The sequence below is a fragment of the Nerophis ophidion genome, linkage group LG08 (assembly GCF_033978795.1).
Source record: "Nerophis ophidion isolate RoL-2023_Sa linkage group LG08, RoL_Noph_v1.0, whole genome shotgun sequence".
Lineage (NCBI taxonomy): Eukaryota > Metazoa > Chordata > Actinopteri > Syngnathiformes > Syngnathidae > Nerophis > Nerophis ophidion.
In genome coordinates, this window is record NC_084618.1 from 18,526,407 (window position 1) to 18,547,440 (window position 21,034).

The following is a 21,034-nucleotide window of genomic DNA, read 5'->3' on the forward strand; positions in this document are numbered from 1 at the left end:
CCGGGGCCACGGTTCCATTCAAACCCATTCTCGCAAAGTATTTGGTGTGATAATTCTTTTGGTTGCTTGAAATTGCATGGTTTTAAAAAGTAATTCTCATGAAACAAATAGATTTTTGAAAAAGATTTTTTAATGTAGAATTGCGAACCAGATTAGGTGGTTTGGGCATCTGGTCAGGATGCCACCCGAACGCCTCCCGAGGGAGGTGTTTCGAGCACATCCGACCGGTAGGAGGCCACGGGGAAGACCCAGGACACGTCGGGAAGACTATGTCTCCCGGCTGGCCTGGGAACGCCTCGGGATCCCTCGGGAGGAGCTGGAGGAAGTGGCTGGGGAGAGGGAAGGCTGGGCTTCTATGCTTAGGCTGCTGCCCCTGCGACCCGACCTTGGATAAGCAGAATAAGATGGATTGACGGATGGGGATCAATTTTTTTTTTTTTGTGCCTACCTACTGATATAAAAATGGGACCCGTTACCTCCCTGCTTGGCACTCAGCATCAAGGGTTGGAATTGGGGGTTAAATCACGAAAAATGATTCCCAGGCGTGGCCACCGCTGCTGCTCACTGCTCCCCTCACCTCCCAGGGGGTGATCATGGGTGATGGGTCAAATGCAGAGAATAATTTCGCCACACTTAGAGTGTGTGTGGGACTATCATTGGTACTTTAATGAACTTAATATTAGTTGTTGACGTTTTGTATCTTCAATGACAACTTTTTAGGACGCTTTTAGAATCAGAACTCTGTCATTTTTAACAAAGTGACATTTAAATAATCTTACCTGTCCAGTCTTTCACACACTGGCAATCTATTTGTGGGCGTGGCTTACTCACAAATATTCTCTTTTATTTATTTTTATTAAATTTTTTTTTGTCTTTACAATGTTGCAAATGTGTTGTTGGCAAATCGAGACGTCGCCTACTGTAGCATTCGCCGTAGAAATGCAGCGCATCGTCAACCTTTTTTGTTCCAGGAGAGCACCGGCGGCGCACAGGAAGACGAGCCCTTCACGCACACGTGTCCCAGCACCGAGTCCTTGTTCCCCAACAACCCCTCCTTTGCCAAGAGCATCCGCGACAGCTACAAGTACCTGACGGGCGTGGGACGAGCCGTGCACCCCTCACCTGCCAGGTGTGTCCTTCTGGCGCCGCCTGTGTTTCTCCGCCTTTTACTGACGCCCCTGCTTTGGCGCCGCAGGGAGACCGACTTCCCGCTCCACGATGGCGGGATGGAGCCTCTGGAGTTCTTGAAGACCATGGGCATCTCTCTCACGCCGCTGGGTGACCTGAGCACAGGAGAGGGCCGAAAGGTAGTCCGATCACTAAGTGTGTACTCGTCATACTAACACCTGGACTTTAGTCGGATCACTAAGTGTGTCCTAGTCGTGATGGTGTACTGACACCTTGACTTTAGCCGGATCACTAAGTGTGTCCTAGTCGTACTGACACCTGGACTTTAGTTGGATCACTAAGCGTGTCCTAGTCGTACTGACACTGACATCTGGACTTTAGTCGGATCACTAAGTGTGTCCTAGTCGTGATGGTGTGGTCGTGATGGTGTGCTGACACCTGGAATTTAGCCGAATCGCCAAATGTGTCCTAGTTGTACTGACACCTGGACTTTAGTCGGATCACTAAGTGTCTCCTAGTCGTGATGATGTACTGACACCTGGACTTTAGTCGGATCACTAAGTGTGTCATAGTCGTGATGGTGTACTGACACCTGGACTTTAGCCGGATCACTGAGTGTGTCCTAGTCGTACTGACACCTGGACTTTAGTTGGATCACTAAGCGTGTCCTAGTCGTACTGACACTGACACCTGGACTTTAGTCGTATCAACAAGTGTGTCCTAGTCGTGATGGTGTGGTCATGATGGTGTGCTGACACCTGGAATTTAGCCGGATCACCAAATGTGTCCTAGTTGTACTGACACCTAGACTTTAGTCGGATCACTAAGTGTGTCCTAGTCGTGATGGTGTACTGACACCTGGACTTGAGCCGGATCACTAAGTGTGTCCTAGTCGTACTGACACCTGGACATTAGTTGGATCACTAAGCGTGTCCTAGTCGTACTGACACTGAAACCTGGACTTTTGTCGGATCACTAAGTGGGTCCTAGTCGTGATGGTGTGGTCGTGATGGTGTGCTGAAACCTGGAATTTAGCCGGATCACCAAATGTGTCCTAGTTGTACTGACACTTGGACTTTAGTCGGATCACTAAGTGTGTCCTAGTCGTGATGGTGTACTGACACCTGGACTTTAGTCGGATCACTTAGTATGTCATAGTCGTGATGGTGTACTGACACCTGGACTTTAGTCGGATCACTAAGTGTGTCCTAGTCGTGATGGTGTACTGACACCTGGACTTTAGTTGGATCACTAAGTGTGTCCTAGTCGTGATGGTGTACTGACACCTGGACTTTAGTTGGATCACTAAGTGTGTCCTAGTCGTGATGGTGTACTGACACCTGGACTTTAGTTGGATCACTAAGTGTGTCCTAGTCGTGATGGTGTACTGACACCTGGACTTTAGTCGGATCACTAAGTGTGTCCTAGTCGTGATGGTGTACTGACACCTGGACTTTAGTTGGATCACTAAGTGTGTCCTAGTCGTGATGGTGTACTGACACCTGGACTTTAGTCGGATCACTAAGTGTGTCCTAGTCGTGATAGTGTACTGACACCTCGACTTTAGTTGGATCACTAAGTGTGTCCTAGTCGTGATGGTGTGCTGACACCTTGACTTTAATCGGATCACTAAGTGTTCTAATCGTGATGGTGTGCTGACACTGACACCTGGACTTTAGTCTGATCACTAGGTGTGTCGTAGTCATGATGGTGTGCTGACACTGACACCTGGAATTTGGTCAGATCACTAGGTGTGTCGTAGTTGTGATTGTGTACTGACGCCTCGCCTTTAGTTGGATCACTAAGTGTGTCCTAGTCGTGAAGGTGTGCTGACACCTAAACTTTAGTAGGATCACTAAGTGTCCTAGTCGTGATGGTGTACTGACACTGACACCTGGACTTTTGTCTGATCACTAGGTGTGTCCTAGTCAAGATTGTGTACTGACACCTCGACTTTTGTTGGATCACTAAGTGTGTCCTAGTCGTGATGGTGTACTGAAATCTCGACTTTAGTTGGATCACTAGGTGTGTTCTAGTCTTACTTACACTGACACCAAAACCTGGACTTTAGTCAGATCACTAAGCGTGTCCTAGTCGTGATGGTGTGCTGACACCTAGACTTAAGTTGGATCACTAAGTGTGTCCTAGTCGTGATGGTGTTCTGACACCTAGACTTTAGTCTGTTCAGTAGGTGTGTCCTAGTCGTGCTGGTGTACTGACACTGACACCTCGACTTTGGTTGGATCACTAAGTGTGTCCTCGTCGTACTGACACTGACACCTGGACTTTAGTCGCATCACTAAGTGTGTCCTTGTCGTGATGGTGTGCTGACACCTGGACTTTAGTTGGATGACTAAGCGTGTCCTAGTCGTACTGATACTGACACCTTTGTCTTTTGTCGAATCACTGAGTGTGTCCTTGTCGTACTGACACTGACACTTGGACTTTAGTCGGACCACTAAGTGTGTCCTAGTTGTGATGGTGTGCTGACACCTGGACTTTAGTCAGATCACTAAGTGTGTCCTAGTCGTGATGGTCTACTGACACTGACACCTGGAATTTAGTCGGATCACTAAGTGTCCTAGTCGTGATGGTGTGCTGACACCTGGACTTAAGCCGGATCACTAAGTGTGTCCTAGTCGTACTGACACTGACACCTGGACTTTAGTCTGATCAATAAGTGTGTCCTAGTCAAGATTGTGTACTGACACCTTGACTTTTGTTGGATCACTAAGTGTGTCCTAGTCGTACTGACACTGACACCTGGACTTCAGTCGGATCACTAACTGTGTCCTAGTCGTGATGGTGTGCTGACACCTGGACTTTAGTTGGATAGCCAAGCGTGTCCTAGTCGTACTGATACTGACACCTTTATCTTTAGTCGAATCACTGAGTATGTCACTGACACTGACACTGACACTTGGACTATAGTCGGACCACTAAGTGTGTCCTAGTTGTGATGGTGTGCTGACACCTGGACTTTAGTCAGATCACTAAGTGTGTCCTAGTCGTACTGACACCTAGACTTTAGTCCGATCACTAAGTGTTCTAGTCGTGATGGTGTGCTGACACCTGTACTTAAGCCGGATCACTAAGTGTGTCCTAGTCGTACTGACACTGACACCTGGACTTTAGTCTGATCAATAAGTGTGTCCTAGTCAAGATTGTGTACTGACACCTCAACTTTTGTTGGATCACTAAGTGTGTCCTAGTCGTACTGACACTGACACCTGGACTTTAGTCTGATCAATAAGTGTGTCCTATTCAAGATTGTGTACTGACACCTCGACTTTAGTCGGATCACTAAGTGTGTCCTAGTCGTGATGGTGTGCTGACACCTGGACTTTAGTTGGATAGCTAAGCGTGTCCTAGTCGTACTGATACTGACACCTTTGTCTTTAGTCGAATCACTGAGTATGTCACTGACACTGACACTTGGACTATAGTCGGACCACTAAGTGTGTCCTAGTTGTGATGGTGTGCTGACACCTGGACTTTAGTCGGATCACTAAGTGTGTCCTAGTCGTGATGATTTACTGACACGTGGACTTTAGTTGGATCACTAAGTGTGTCCTAGTCATACTGACACCTAGACTTTAGTCCGATCACTAAGTGTGTCCTAGTCGTGATGGTGTGGTCGTGATGGTGTGTTGACACCTGGAATTTAGCCGGATCACCAAATGTGTCCTAGTTGTACTGACACCTGGACTTTAGTCGGATCACTAAGTGTCTCCTAGTCGTGATGATGTACTGACACCTGGACTTTAGTCGGATCACTAAGTGTGTCATAGTCGTGATGGTGTACTGACACCTGGACTTTAGCCGGATCACCGAGTGTGTCGTAGTCGTACTGACACCTGGACTTTAGTTGGATCACTAAGCGTGTCCTAGTCGTACTGACACTGACACCTGGACTTTAGTCGGATCACTAAGTGTGTCCTAGTCGTGATGGTGTGGTCGTGATGGTGTGCTGACACCTGGAATTTAGCCGGATACCAAATGTGTCCTAGTTGTACTGACACCTAGACTTTAGTCGGATCACTAAGTGTGTCCTAGTCGTGATGGTGTACTGACACCTGGACTTTAGCCGGATCACTAAGTGTGTCCTAGTCGTACTGACACCTGGACTTTAGTTGGATCACTAAGCGTGTCCTAGTCGTACTGACACTGAAACCTGGACTTTAGTCGGATCACTAAGTGTGTCCTAGTCGTGATGGTGTGCTGACACCTGGAATTTAGCAGGATCCCCAAATGTGTCCTAGTTGTACTGAAACTTGGACTTTAGTCGGATCACTAAGTGTGTCCTAGTCGTGATGGTGTACTGACACCTGGACTTTAGTCGGATCACTAAGTGTGTCATAGTCTTGATGGTGTACTGACACCTGGACTTTAGTCGGATCACTAAGTGTGTCCTAGTCGTGATGGTGTACTGACACCTGGACTTTAGTTGGATCACTAAGTGTGTCCTAGTCGTGATGGTGTACTGACACCTCGACTTTAGTTGGATCACTAAGTGTGTCCTAGTCGTACTGACACCTGGACTTTAGTGGAATCACTAAGTGTGTCCTAGTCGTGATGGTGTACTGACACCTGGACTTTAGTCGGATCACTAAGTGTGTCCTAGTCGTGATGGTGTACTGACACCTGGACTTTAGTCGGATCACAAAGTGTGTCCTAGTCGTTATAGTGTACTGACACCTCGACTTTAGTTGGATCACTAAGTGTGTCCTAGTCGTGATGGTGTGCTGACACCTTGACTTTAATCGGATCACTAAGTGTTCTAATCGTGATGGTGTGCTGACACTGACACCTGGACTTAAGTCTGATCACTAGGTGTGTCGTAGTCATGATGGTGTGCTGACACTGACACCTGGAATTTGGTCAGACCACAAGGTGTGTCGTAGTTGTGATTGTGTACTGACGCCTCGACTTTAGTTGGATCACTAAGTGTGTCGTAGTCGTGAAGGTGTGCTGACACCTAAACTTTAGTAGGATCACTAAGTGTCCTAGTCGTGATGGTGTACTGACACTGACACCTGGACTTTTGTCTGATCACTAGGTGTGTCGTAGTCAAGATTGTGTACTGACACCTCGACTTTAGTCGGATCACTAAGTGGGTCCTAGTCTTACTTTCTCTGACATCTAGACTTTAGTTGGATAAATGTGTGTCCTAGTCGTGATGGTGTACTGACACTGACACCTGGACTTTAGTTTGATCAATAAGTGTGTCCTAGTCAAGATTGTGTACTGGCACCTTGACTTTGGTTGGATCACTAAGTGTGTCCTCGTCGTACTGACACTGACACCCCGACTTTAGTTGGATCACTAAGTGTGTCCTAGTCGTACTGTCATCTGGACTTTTTTTTCGGATCACTAAGCGTGTCCTATTCGTGATGGTGTACTGAAATCTCGACTTTAGTTGGATCACTAGGTGTGTTCTAGTCTTACTTACACTGACACCTAGACTTTAGTTGGATCACTAAGTGTGTCCTAGTCGTGATGGTGTGCTGACACCTCGACTTTAGTTGCATCACCAAGTGTGTCCTAGTTGTGATGGTGTTCTGACACCTAGACTTTAGTCTGATCACTAGGTGTGTCCTAGTCAAGATTGTGTAATGACACCTCGACTTTTGTTGGATCACTAAGTGTGTCCTAGTCGTGATGGTGTACTGAAATCTCGACTTTAGTTGGATCACTAGGTGTGTTCTAGTCTTACTTACACTGACACCAAAACCTGGACTTTAGTCAGATCACTAAGCGTGTCCTAGTCGTGATGGTGTGCTGACACCTAGACTTAAGTTGGATCACTAAGGGTGTCCTAGTCATGATGGCGTTCTGACACCTAGACTTTAGTCTGATCACTAGGTGTGTCCTAGTCATGTTGGTGTACTGACACTGACACCTGGACTTTAGTCTGATCAATAAGTGTGTCCTAGTCAAGATTGTCTACTGACACCTCGACTTTGGTTGGATCACTAAGTGTGTCCTAGTCGTGATGGTGTGCTAACACCTCGACTTTAGTTGCATCACCAAGTGTGTCCTAGTCCTACTGACACTGACACCAAAACCTGGACTTTAGTCGGATCACTAAGCGTGTCCTAGTCGTGATGGTGTTCTGACACCTAGACTTTAGTCTGATCACTAGGTGTGTCCTAGTCATGTTGGTGTACTGACACTGACACCTGGACTTTAGTTTGATCAATAAGTGTGTCCTAGTCAAGATTGTGTACTGGCACCTTGACTTTGGTTGGATCACTAAGTGTGTCTTCGTCGTACTGACACTGACACCCCGACTTTAGTTGGATCACTAAGTGTGTCCTAGTCGTACTGTCATCTGGACTTTTTTTTCGGATCACTAAGCGTGTCCTATTCGGGATGGTGTACTGAAATCTCGACTTTAGTTGGATCACTAGGTGTGTTCTAGTCTTACTTACACTGACACCTAGACTTTAGTTGGATCACTAAGTGTGTCCTAGTCGTGATGGTGTGCTGACACCTCGACTTTAGTTGCATCATCAAGTGTGTCCTAGTTGTGATGGTGTTCTGACACCTAGACTTTAGTCTGATCACTAGGTGTGTCCTAGTCAAGATGGTGTACTGACACGTCGACTTTTGTTGGATCACTAAGTGTGTCCTAGTCGTGATGGTGTACTGAAATCTCGACTTTAGTTGGATCACTAGGTGTGTTCTAGTCTTACTTACACTGACACCAAAACCTGGACTTTAGTCAGATCACTAAGCGTGTCCTAGTCGTGATGGTGTGCTGACACCTAGACTTAAGTTGGATCACTAAGCGTGTCCTAGTCGTGATGGTGTTCTGACACCTAGACTTTAGTCTGATCACTAGGTGTGTCCTAATCATGTTGGGGTACTGACACTGACACCTGGACCTTAGTCTGATCAATAAGTGTGTCCTAGTCAAGATTGTCTACTGACACCTCGACTTTGGTTGGATCACTAAGTGTGTCCTAGTCGTGATGGTGTGCTAACACCTCGACTTTAGTTGCATCACCAAGTGTGTCCTAGTCCTACTGACACTGACACCAAAACCTGGACTTTAGTCGGATCACTAAGTGTGTCCTAGTCGTGATGGTGTTCTGACACCTAGACTTAAGTTGGATCACTAAGTGTGTCCTAGTCGTGATGGTGTTCTGACACCTAGACTTTAGTCTGTTCAGTAGGTGTGTCCTAGTCGTGCTGGTGTACTGACACTGACACCTCGACTTTGGTTGGATCACTAAGTGTGTCCTCGTCGTACTGACACTGACACCTGGACTTTAGTCGCATCACTAAGTGTGTCCTTGTCGTGATGGTGTGCTGACACCTGGACTTTAGTTGGATGACTAAGCGTGTCCTAGTCGTACTGATACTGACACCTTTGTCTTTTGTCGAATCACTGAGTGTGTCCTTGTCGTACTGACACTGACACTTGGACTTTAGTCGGACCACTAAGTGTGTCCTGGTTGTGATGGTGTGCTGACACCTGGACTTTAGTCGGATCACTAAGTGTGTCCTAGTCGTGATGGTCTACTGACACTGACAACTGGACTTTAGTCGGATCACTAAGTGTGTCCTAGTCGTACTGACACCTAGACTTTAGTCCGATCACTAAGTGTCCTAGTCGTGATGGTGTGCTGACACCTGGACTTAAGCCGGATCACTGTGTCCTAGTCGTACTGAGACTGACACCTGGACTTTAGTCTGATCAATAAGTGTGTCCTAGTCAATATTTTGTATTGACACCTCGACTTTTGTTGGATCACTAAGTGTGTCCTAGTCGTACTGACACTGACACCTGGACTTTAGTCGGATCACTAAGTGTGTCCTAGTCGTGATGGTGTGCTGACACCTGGACTTTAGTTGGATAGCTAAGCGTGTCCTAGTCGTACTGATACTGACACCTTTGTCTTTAGTCGAATCACTGAGTATGTCACTGACACTTGGACTATAGTCGGACCACTAAGTGTGTCCTAGTTGTGATGGTGTGCTGACACCTGGACTTTAGTCGGATGACTAAGTGTGTCCTAGTCGTGATGGTCTACTGACACTGACACCTGGACTTTAGTCGGATCACTAAGTGTGTCCTAGTCGTACTGACACCTAGACTTTAGTCCGATCACTAAGTGTCCCAGTCGTGATGGTGTGCTGACACCTGGACTTAAGCTGGATCACTAAGTGTGTCCTAGTCGTACTGACACTGACACCTGGACTTTAGGCTGATCAATAAGTGTGTCCTAGTCAAGATTGTGTACTGACACCTCGACTTTTGTTGGATCACTAAGTGTGTCCTAGTCGTACTGACAATGACACCTGGACTTTAGTCGGATCACTAAGTGTGTCCTAGTTGTACTGACACTGACACCTGGACTTTAGTCGGATCACTAAGTGTGTCCTAGTCGTGATGGTGTGCTGACTCTGACACGTGGACTTTAGTTGGATCACTAAGTGTGTCCTAGTCGCACTGACACCTAGACTTTAGTCCGATCTCTAAGTGTCCTAGTTGTGATGGTGTGCTGACACCTGGACTTTAGTCGGATCACTAAGTGTGTCCTAGTTGTGATGATGTACTGACTCTGACACGTGGACTTTAGTTGGATCACTAAGTGTGTCCTAGTCGCACTGACACCTAGACTTTAGTCCGATCTCTAAGTGTCCTAGTCGTGATGGTGTGCTGACACCTGGACTTAAGCCGGATCACTAAGTGTGTCGTAGTCGTACTGACACTGACACCTGGACTTTAGTCGGATCACTAAGGGTGTCCTAGTCGTACTGACACCTGGACTTTAACCGGATCACTAAGTGTGTCCTAGTCGTACTGACACTGACACCTGGACTTTAGTCGGATCACTAAGGGTGTCCTAGTCGTAGTGACACCTGGACTTTAGCCGGATCACTAAGTGTGTCCTATTCGTACTGACACTGACACCTGGACTTTAGTCGGATCACTAAGGGTGTCCTAGTCGTGATGGTGTACTGACACTGACCTCTGGACTTTAGTTGGATCACTAAGTGTGTCCTAGTCGTACTGACACCTGGACTTTAGTCAGATCACTAAGTGTGTCCTAGTCGTACTGACACTGACACCTGGACTCTGTGGAACACAGGTACTGAAGGGAGTGTACCGGGTCCAGTTGGTGGCCAAGGTCAGCCCCACGGTGCCGGAGGGGGAGGTGCTTCCTCACGCCGTGCAGCTGATATCGCCTCCTTTCCTGGGCAGGACCGTGCTCACCGCTGCACCCGCCAACTTTGGGCTGGACCTGACCACAAGGGAGCATGGTGTAAGTCCCCTTTCAACACTTAGGCCTATCGGGGGGGTCGCGGGTGCAGCAGCCTAAGCAGAGAATCCCGGACTTAACCTCGCCCCATTCCCAGGCCAGCAGGGAGACATAGTCCTGGTAGCAAATGGTAGTATGCTAACTTTATCAGGCTAACTTTTTTTTGCCAATTTTACACTTTTGAAGTTAATTTTGCTGCCGCACACCTCAGTCATTAAAACTTGGTACGTAATACATGCTGGAAGCATGCTAAATTGTTTGGGTAATTTTGCCACCCTTGATATATGCTAACTGCATACATGCTCAAGACATAATGCTAATTTTTTAAGCAAATTTGACACTTTTGTTTGCTAATTTTACAGCGGTACACCTTAAACATATAACTTGCTACGTGATACATGCTAACTTTTTTTTATTTGTTAATTCTATTATAACTTGGTACGTAATACATGCTGTTTGCATGCTAACTTTCTTCTGCTAATTTCGCTACCTTTTACCCCTAGAGTCATCTAACTTGGGACTTGACATATGCTAAATGTAATGTCAGAGTACAGCATAATCAAAAAACAATGTGTATTTTTCACACACACAAAAGTACTCAAAATTGGTTCCTTTCAGTACCGGGACTATTGCTTCAAATACGAAAGGTATGCAGGAAGTAGCCCGCTAACTATATAATGACACATCATTTTCTTTTTTGGGGCATTGTAGATCAACCCTTCCTCTCCATGTTAAGTCCACTTGCTATTTTATTGTGTTCCATTTATCTGCCGTCTTGTTATCGAAGTGCACGCTGCTGATTGCAGAGACATCTGGTCAATGTGTGTCTCCTGGTGTTCCAGGTGAAGGGCAGCCTGGCCAAGGCGCGTCCTTACACGGCCTGCGCTCCGATCCAGAACCCAGCTGAAGTCCGAGGCCACATCGCCCTGGCGCTGCGCGGCGACTGCACGTTCGCCGCCAAAGCTCGCCGGCTCCAGGAGGCCGGCGCCACGGGAGTCATCGTCATCGGTGAGGACGGGGAAGAGTGCTGGGAAGAACATCTTAGTCAGCGCTTCTTCCCCTGCAGACCGGCGAGCAGGAAGCTGCAGCCAGGAAACGCCGCTCTTCCAGATGGTCGGCGACGGGGACTCGGACGCGGACGTCACCCTGCCTCTGGTGTTCCTGTTCGGCCGCCAGGGCGCCGTGCTCACCGCCGCCATGGAGGAGCATGAGAAGGTGGACGTGCTGCTGGCGCCAGGAGACAAGCAGCCGACCGCAGGTGAGGCTCGGATTCACAACTAAACAAGACCGGCCGGTTTGTCTCTCAGGCAAATATTTATTTACACCTCACGGAACTTTCCATTCTCCACCTGCTCCTTTTCTTTTCAACTCTACCTCCTTGTCTAATCATCTCAACTAAATATTCACACTTTATTTTTGACTAATAAGCACTCTTTTAACAAAAACTACAATATTTTTCTTCAAATACTACAAGTTTTCCTCGTATTAATTGCAAATTAACACTTTTCCCATAAAATGACCATTTTATTCTTTATAAAGTCAACATAAATATGACTTTATTCTCAATTATCACGATTTTATCCATGTAGACTATAAAATATTATTTTTCTACGTTAAATTATTGTAATTTTGTTACTTTATTATTGAGAAATTATTACTTCATTTAATAATAAAACTAAAGATTTTTTTTAAATACTAAACGTTTATTTTTATTTTTTAATCTTTTTCTGTCGTATTAATGTCAAATTCACACTTTTCCCAGAAAATTACCACTTTATTCTTGATAAAGTGAACTTAAATATGATTTTATTCTCAATTATTACAATTTTAAAATATTAGACTTTAAAATATTATTTTTCAAAATTAAATGATTGTAATACTGCTACTTTATTATTGATAAATTACGACTTAATTTAACAAAAACTAAAGATTTTTTTTAATTCTAGACGTTTATTTTATATTTTAAAATCTTTTTTTCTCTTAATGTCAAATTAACACTTTAGTCATAAAATGACATTTTCATTCTTGATAAATTCAACTTAAGTATGACTTTATTCTCAATTATCACGATTTTATCCATGTAGACTATAAAATATTATTTTTCTAAATTAAATTAGTATAATACTGCCACTTTATTATTGACAAATTACGACTAAATATTTTTTTAAATACTTGTTGTTTATTTTTAAATCTTTTTCTGTCGTATTAATGTCAAATGAACACTTTCCCCTAAAAATGACCACTTTATTTTTAATAAAGTCCACTTGAGTATGACTTTATTCTCAATTATCAATTTTGCTACTTCATTATTGAAAAATTACGACTTAATTTAACAAAAACTACAATAAGTTTCTTCAAATACTCAAAAGTTTATTTTGAAAAAATGTTTTCTTCATATTAGTGGCAAATGAACACTTTTCCCATAAAATATTATTGATAAAAAGTCAACTTAAAGATGACTTTATTCTCAATTACCACGATTGTATCATGTAGACTATAAAATATTATTTTTCTAAATTAAATTATTGTAATATAGCTACTTTATTAATGACAAATTATGACTTAATTTAACAAAAGCTACAATAGTTTTCAAGTTTATTGTAAAATCTTTTTTTTCTTGTATTAATGTCAAATCAACACTTTTCCCATAAAATTACCATTTTATTCTTGATAAAGTCAACTTTAATATGACTTTATTCTCAATTATCACAATTTTATCCATGTAAACTATAAAAAAAATATTTTTCTAAATTAAATTATTGTAATTTTTTCTATTTTATTATTGAAAAATTACAAATTATTTTAACAAAAACTAAAGATTTTTTTTGAATAATAGACTTTTATTTTTAAATCTTTTTTTCTCGTATTAATGTCAAATGAACACTTTTCCCAGAAAATGACCACTTTATTCTTGATAAAGTCAACTTAAATATGACTTTATTCTCAATTACCATGATTGCATCATGTAGACTATAAAATATTATTTTTCTAAATTAAATTATTGTAATATCGCTACTTTATTATTGAAAAATTATGACTTAATTTAACAAAAACTACAATAGTTGTCAAGTTTGTTATTGTTAAATATTTTTTTACTTGTATTGATGTCAAATTAACACTTTTCCCATAAAATGACCGTTTTATTCTTGATAAAGTCCACTTAAATATGACTTTATTCTCAATTATCATGATTTTATCCTTTTAGACTATAAAATATTATTTTTCTAAGTTAAATTATTGTAATTTTGTTACTTTATTATTGAGAAATTATGACTTCATTTAATAAAACTAAAGATTATTTTTAAATACTAACCGTTTATTTTTATTTTTTAATCTTTTTCTGTCGTATTAATGTCAAATTAACACTTTTCCCAGAAAATGACCACTTTATTCTTAATAAAGTGAACTTAAATATGACTTTATTCTCAATTATTACAATTTTAAAATATTAGACTTCAAAATATTATTTTTCTAAATTGAATGATTGTAATACTGCTACTTTATTATTGAGAAATTACGACTTAATTTAACAAAAACTAAAGATTTTTTGGAATACTAGACGTTTATTTTGTATTTTAAAATCTTTTTTTCTCTTATTAATGTAAAATGAACACTTTTCCCAAAAAATTACAATTTTATTCTCGATAAAGTCAACTTTAATATGACTTTATTCTCAATTATCATAATTTTATCCATGTAAACTATAAAAAATATTTTTCTAAATTGAATTATTGTAATTTTGTTATTTTATTATTGAAAAATTACAAATTATTTTAACAAAAACTAAAGATTTTTTTTTAAATAATAGACGTTTATTTTTATTTTTAAATCTTTTTTTCTCGTATTAATGTCAAAGAACACTTTCCCTAGAAAATGACCACTTTATTCTTGATAAAGTCAACTTAAATATGACTTTATTCTCAATTACCATGATTGTATCATGTAGACTATAAAATATTATTTTTCTAAATTAAATTATTGTAATATCGCTACTTTATTATTGAAAAATTATGACTTAGTATCACAAAAACTACAATAGTTGTCAAGTTTGTTATTGTTACATATTTTTTACTTGTATTAATGTCAAATTAACACTTTTCCCATAAAATGACCATTTTATTCTTGATAAAGTCAACTTAAATATGACTTTATTCTCAATTATCATGATTTTATCCATTTAGACTATAAAATATTATTTTTCTAAGTTAAATTATTGTAATTTTGTTACTTTATTATTGAGAAATTATGACTTCATTTAATAAACCTAAAGATTTTTTTTAAATACTAAACATTTATTTTTATTTTTTAATCTTTTTCTGTCGTATTAATGTCAAATTAACACTTTCCCAGAAAATGACCACTTTATTCTTGATAAAGTGAACTTAAATATGACTTTATTCTCAATTATTACAATTTTAAAATATTAGACTTTAAAATATTATTTTTCTAAATTGAATGATTGTAATACTGCTACTTTATTATTGAGAAATTACGACTTAATTTAACAAAAACTAAAGATTTTTTTAAATACTAGACGTTTATTTTGTATTTTAAAATCTTTTTTTCTCTTATTAATGTCAAATGAACACTTTTCCCCAAAAATTACCATTTTATTTCTCGATAAAGTCAACTTTAATATGACTTTATTCTCAATTATCATAATTTTATCCATGTAAACTATAAAAAAAATATTTTTCTAAATTAAATAATTGTAATTTTGCTATTTTATTATTGAAAAATTACAAATTATTTTAACAAAAACTAAAGATTTTTTTTGAATAATAGACGTTTATTTTTATTTTTAAATCTTTTTTTCTCGTATTAATGTCAAATGAACACTTTTCCCAGAAAATGACCACTTTATTCTTGATAAAGTCAACTTAAATATGACTTTATTCTCAATTATCACGATTGTATCATGTAGACTATAAAATATTATTTTTCTAAATTAAATTATTGTAATATCGCTACTTTATTATTGAAAAATTATGACTTAATTTAACAAAAACTACAATAGTTGTCAAGTTTGTTATTGTTGAATATTTTTTTACTTGTATTAATGTCAAATTAACACTTTTCCCATAAAATGACCATTTTATTCTTGATAAAGTCCACTTAAATATGACTTTATTCTCAATTATCACGATTTTATCCATGTAGTCTATAAAATATTATTTTTCTAAATTAAAATTGGAATATTGCTACTTTATTATTGACAAAATACGACTTAATTGAACAAAAAATAAAGATTTTTTTAAAATACTAGGCGTTTATTTTTATTTTAAAATCATCTTTTCTCGTATTAATGTCAAATGAACACCTTCCCGTAAAATTACCATTTTATTCTTAAAGAAAAAGTCAACTTTAATATGACTTTATTCTCAATTATCCCAATTTTATCCATGTAAACTATAAAAAAATATGTTTCTAAATTATTGTAATTTTGCTATTTTATTATTGAAAAATTACAAATTATTTTAACAAAAACGAAACATTTTTGTTTTAAATAATAGACGTTTATTTTTATTTTTAAATCTTTTTTTCTTGTATTAATGTCAAATGAACACTTTTCCCAAAAAATGACCACTTTATTCTTGATAAGTCAACTTAAATATGACATTATTCTCAATTACCACGATTGTATCATGTAGACTATAAAATATTATTTTTCTAAATTAAATTATTGTAATATCGTTACTTTATTATTGACAAATTATGACTTAACAAAAACTAAAGATTGTTTTAAATACTGGGCGTTTATTTTTATCTTAAAATCTTTTTTTCTCGTATTAATGTCAAATGAACACTTTCCCATTAAATGACCATTTTATTTTTGATAAAGTCAACTTAAAAGACTTTATTCTCATTTATCACGATTTAAAAATATAATTTTTCTAAATGAAATGCTTGTATTACTGCTACTTTATTATTGACAAATTACGACTTAATTTAACAAAAACTAAATAATTTTTTAAATACTAAAACTTTATTTTTATTTTTAAATCTTTTTTTCTCGTATTAATGTCAAATGAAAACTTTTCCCATAAAATTGCCTTTTTATTCTTGATAAAGCCAACTTAAATGACTTTATTCTCATTTATCACGATTTAAAAATATAATTTTTCTAAATGAAATGCTTGTATTACTGCTACTTTATTATTGGCAAATTACGACTTAATTTAACAAAAACTAAATAATTTTTTAAATACTAGAACTTTATTTTTATAAAAAAAAAAAAAAATTCTCGTATTAATGTCAAATGAAAACTTTTCCCATAAAATTGCCTTTTTATTCTTGATAAAAAGTCAACTTAAATATGACTTTATTCTCAATTATCACAATTTTATCCATGTCAATTTTGCTGCCTCAGCCATTACAACTTGGTACATAATACACGCTGTTAGCATGCTAACATTTTGGAGTAATTTTGCAACTCTTTATCCCAGTGGCATATAACTTGTTACTTGACACATTCTAACTGTTAACATGCCAAAGTTAAAATGGTAGTATGTTAATGCTATCATGCTAACATTTGTTTTTGTTTTTTTTTGCCAATTTTACAATTTTTGAGTTAGTTTTGCTGCCGCACACCTCAACCATCAAAACTTTGAGCAGATATTGATTTGCAGTACAAGTTATTTAAACTTGAGTAGTGTACAATGCAGTTTTTTTCCCCAAAATTTATTTTTCCCCCTCAAAATTCTACACACAATACCACACTATGAAATTGATTTTATATTTATTTGCTAATGTATTAAAAATAAGAAATGACATGTAGCTAAGTATTAAAAAAAAGGAGAGTTAATAGAGATATATGTCTAAATGCCAAATCTCTGGGTTGGTAGATCGTTTGCACGGACAACAAATACACTAAACAATGAATTTAAATCGAGGGCAGCCAGTTTTTAAATATTATTTTTCCAGTGATATTACCACCTTGTCATTTATCAAAATATAACTTAGACTTCATTGTTGGCATTTGACTACTTTTTCCTATTCCTTGTTGTCCTATTTATTCATGATGATCCTCAGCAGCTGAGTGTTTTATTTCCTGGCATAAATGTTCCTATATAAATATTATTTATTCGTTTGTTCTACTTTACCCATTGCCAAGTTTTCCTTGCATATGTCTTATTTATTTTACTTAGTTCTCGCCATCTTGGACCTTATTTTCTTACGCTAGCAGTTTTTGCAGCGACACACCAAGACCAGTTCCTTGGCAGTAAAATAAGGACTCCGATTCAGTTTTTATCGTCCCCGTTGTCCAGGCAAGGGGGACCGAAGCGCGGCCTTCGATGTCAATTTACCACCGGCTCAGGAAGAAGTTCTCCCGGACCGAGCAGAGGAGCTCACAGGAGAACCGTGTCGCTGTGGAGAAGATCCGGATCTTTGACCGGGACCAGACTCGTCTAGGCGGACTTCCCGGGAAGCTCGCCTGCGTTGTGACGCAATCCACCTTGCACTTTTCCAAGAAACTATTAATAATCCGAACAAGGTTGGTGACAAGGATTTGACTTTGAGCTGAGAAGCAACTTCAGGGAATTTTTAGTGTGTGACTTTTGACTCTTTTTGTCCCCGCGGGATCACGGAACATTCCACAAACCTGGACTATTATATTTATATATATATATATATATATATATATATATATATATATATATATTTGCACATCTTCCCCACTACAGTCGCTTCTAAACATGTGCAATTATTATATTTTTATGAATATTAATGGTATTATTTGCAATATTGTGTTGAAGATGAAGGCCCCAAAAAATGCAATTGTGAGAATAAACTTTAAGTCTTTAGAGGAAAATGTGGAAAATTAATTATAGGTAAATATTTTTTAAATATTAGGTGGAAAAAATCCAATTCCACCATTTATTAAAAAAAAAAAAAAGCATTCACATTTATTGATTGGTGTTATTTTTATCCAACACTTGTCAGTGCGGTCCTCATTCTAACAGCAGGGGCGTCCTAACCTTTTCCACTTGTGGCTTTTTTGAAATATTTTCTTTTCAGATTAGATTTAGCGTAATATTAATTATTAAATTTCACTTTTTGTCATAACAGTACCTTTTTTTTTTGTTTGTTTTTTTTTTAGATTTTTTTTTCTTTTTGGTATGATTTTATTTGCGAGCCAACAAAATTGTAGTTTGGATAGCAACTTTTTCCACCATGGGTCATTTTGAAATATTTTCATTTCAGGTTTGACGTAGCCTGTTTTTAGTTATAAATTTCAGCTTTTTGTCATTTTTATGGTAAATTTTAACTTTATCTGAATTTTATTTTAACAATATCCTGCAGTTTGTAGTTTGGACAGCAAGTTTTTCCACTCGGGGCCATTTTGAAATATTTTATTTTCAGGTTTGATTTTGCGTATTCTTAATTATTAAATTTCATCTTTTTGTCATAAGATTGCTTTTTTTTATAATTTTTTTTTTTACTTTATTTTTTGGGGTATTTTATTTTGACAATATCCTGCGAGCCAACAAAATTGTAGTTTGGAAATCAAAACTTTTTCCACTTGCGGCTTTTTTTAAATATTTTATTTTCAGATTAGACTTAACATATTATTAGTTAGTCAATTTCAACTTTTTTGTCATTTTTTTGGGTACATTTTACCTTTTTTAGTATTTTATTTTGACAATATCCTGTGGGCCAACAAAATTGTAGTTTTTTTACAGCAACTTTTTCCAATGGGGGCCATTTTGAAATATTTTCTTTTCCAATGTGACTACGAAGCGTTTTATTAGTTATTAAATTTCAGCTTTTTGTCATTACCTTTTTTTTTTTTTTTTGGTATGATTTTATTTTGACAATATCCTGCAAGCCAACAAAATTGTAGTTAGGACCGTAGGGGCGTCCAAACTTTTTCCACTTGCGTCTTTTTTTAAATATTTTCTTTTCAGATAAGACTTAGCATATAATTAGTTATTAAATTTCAGCTTTTTGTAATTTTTTTTTTTTTTTCGTATTTTATTTTAACAATATCCTGCAGGCCAACAAAATTGTAGTTTGGACAGCAACTTTTTCTACTGGGGGCAATTTTGAAATATTTTCTTTTCAAGTTTGACTTAGCGTATTATTAGTTATTAAATTTCAGCTTTTCGTCATTTCGTTGCCTTTTTTTTTTTTACATAATTTTTTTGGGGGTATGATTTTATTTTGACAATATCCTGCGAGCCAACAAAATTATAGTTTGGACATCAAAAATTTTCCATTTGCGGCTTGTTTGAAATATTTTATTTTCGGATTAGACTCATCGTATTATTAGTTATTAAATTTCAGCTTTTTTTTTTTTTTTTTTGGTACAATTTTACTTTTTTTGGTATGTTATTTTGACAATATCCTGCGGGCCAACAAAATTGTAGTTTGGACAGCAACTTTTTCCACTGGGGGCCATTTTAAAATATTTTCTTTTCTAATGTGACTACTAAGCGTATTATTAGTTATTAAATTTCATCTTTTTGTCATTACCCTCACCTTTTTTTTTTTGTTATGATTTTATTTTGACAATATCCTACGGGCCAATAAAACTGTAGCTAGGTGCTGCCAATGTCCCCGGGGCCACATTTAGGTCCCGCCCAATACTTGTCATACTTCACACATTTTTGTTGTTGCAATTAGTCGCTTTCTAATCCCAGCCTCTTAAAAGTTTGCATGAAAAAGACTGTTTTTGACTTTGTGGCTGCAACTTTCTCATTTTTATGCAGAAGAACACAAACATGTTTGCATTTGAAATGTTTGCACAGTGCAATGCTGCTCCATAAACTTCATAGTTTATGAAGTAACCTTTATTACCTCAGGACGGTGCTCAAGTCTTAGGATGGGACTTTTTACTATTGCATGTTTTATATTGTGCTCAGTGCTTCCTAAAGCTGGAGGTTAGTGTGCCAATAAAATAATACTTTGTGAGGTGAGATCAATAAATAAGAATTCCAATCACTTTCCCTCTTTTTGGCCACAATATTTCCATCTGTTTGTGTAAAATGTGCGATGCAACACCACAATCTAGATGGTGCAATTCCTGGAGGAATTGTGTGTGAATGCTGCAATGCTGACAGAATGTAGTATGAATGTAAGAATAGATAGAATTTCCGGGAAAAAACGGAATTTGGTTTGCAACTTGGGAAAGTGTTAGTTTGAAATTCCAGGATGAGTGGAATGTGTTGAGGTTGGAACGGTTTGAATAGGTTGAGAAAATGTGGGAATTGTGCAACTTGGAAAAACGTCCCATTCATTTCAATGGGAACTTCCTGGAAATGTGGGTGTGGAGAGGCAGGGCACGCTGGAGCCCGGTCCAAGATGGCGGCGAGGAGGCGGAGAATGCGAGCGAGCGGCGAGGTGGGGCGTGCCCGGAGCGACGCCACAAGCGTGGATCCTTTTGCAGGTTGCTTTTCAGCCGTCCGCGCTCCTCCGTGTCGCTTTTCAGCCGTCCACGTCTTTTGCCTCTGCCTCTCGCTGTCGCTCTCTTCCTTGTTTCTCCAAGGATCCATAAATTTTGTCCAGGTACGCGATCCACGCACCTGATCTCGCTTTTGGCGTTGCAACCGCCTCGCCGCTCGCTCGCACTCGCCGCCATCTTGCGCCGGGCTCCAGCTTGCCCTGCCGCTCTGTCGGACCGTCGGCTC

At 38.5% G+C, this 21,034-nt stretch overlaps 1 protein-coding gene across 2 annotated transcripts in view; it reads left to right on the forward strand.

The window, feature by feature from the left end:
* si:ch211-282j22.3 (ER degradation-enhancing alpha-mannosidase-like protein 3) overlaps nt 1–20,348 on the forward strand; it is a 48,135-nt gene extending 27,787 nt beyond the window's left edge. For both annotated transcript variants that reach the window (XM_061907926.1, XM_061907927.1), the window contains 6 exons: nt 972–1,129; nt 1,196–1,307; nt 10,233–10,406; nt 11,246–11,411; nt 11,470–11,661; nt 17,672–20,348. In XM_061907926.1, the coding sequence (XP_061763910.1) occupies nt 972–1,129; nt 1,196–1,307; nt 10,233–10,406; nt 11,246–11,411; nt 11,470–11,661; nt 17,672–17,796 (927 nt within the window). In that variant the 3' untranslated portion in view covers nt 17,797–20,348. The remainder of the gene's footprint in view (nt 1–971; nt 1,130–1,195; nt 1,308–10,232; nt 10,407–11,245; nt 11,412–11,469; nt 11,662–17,671) is intronic.
* The last annotated feature ends 686 nt before the right edge of the window (nt 20,349–21,034 follow it).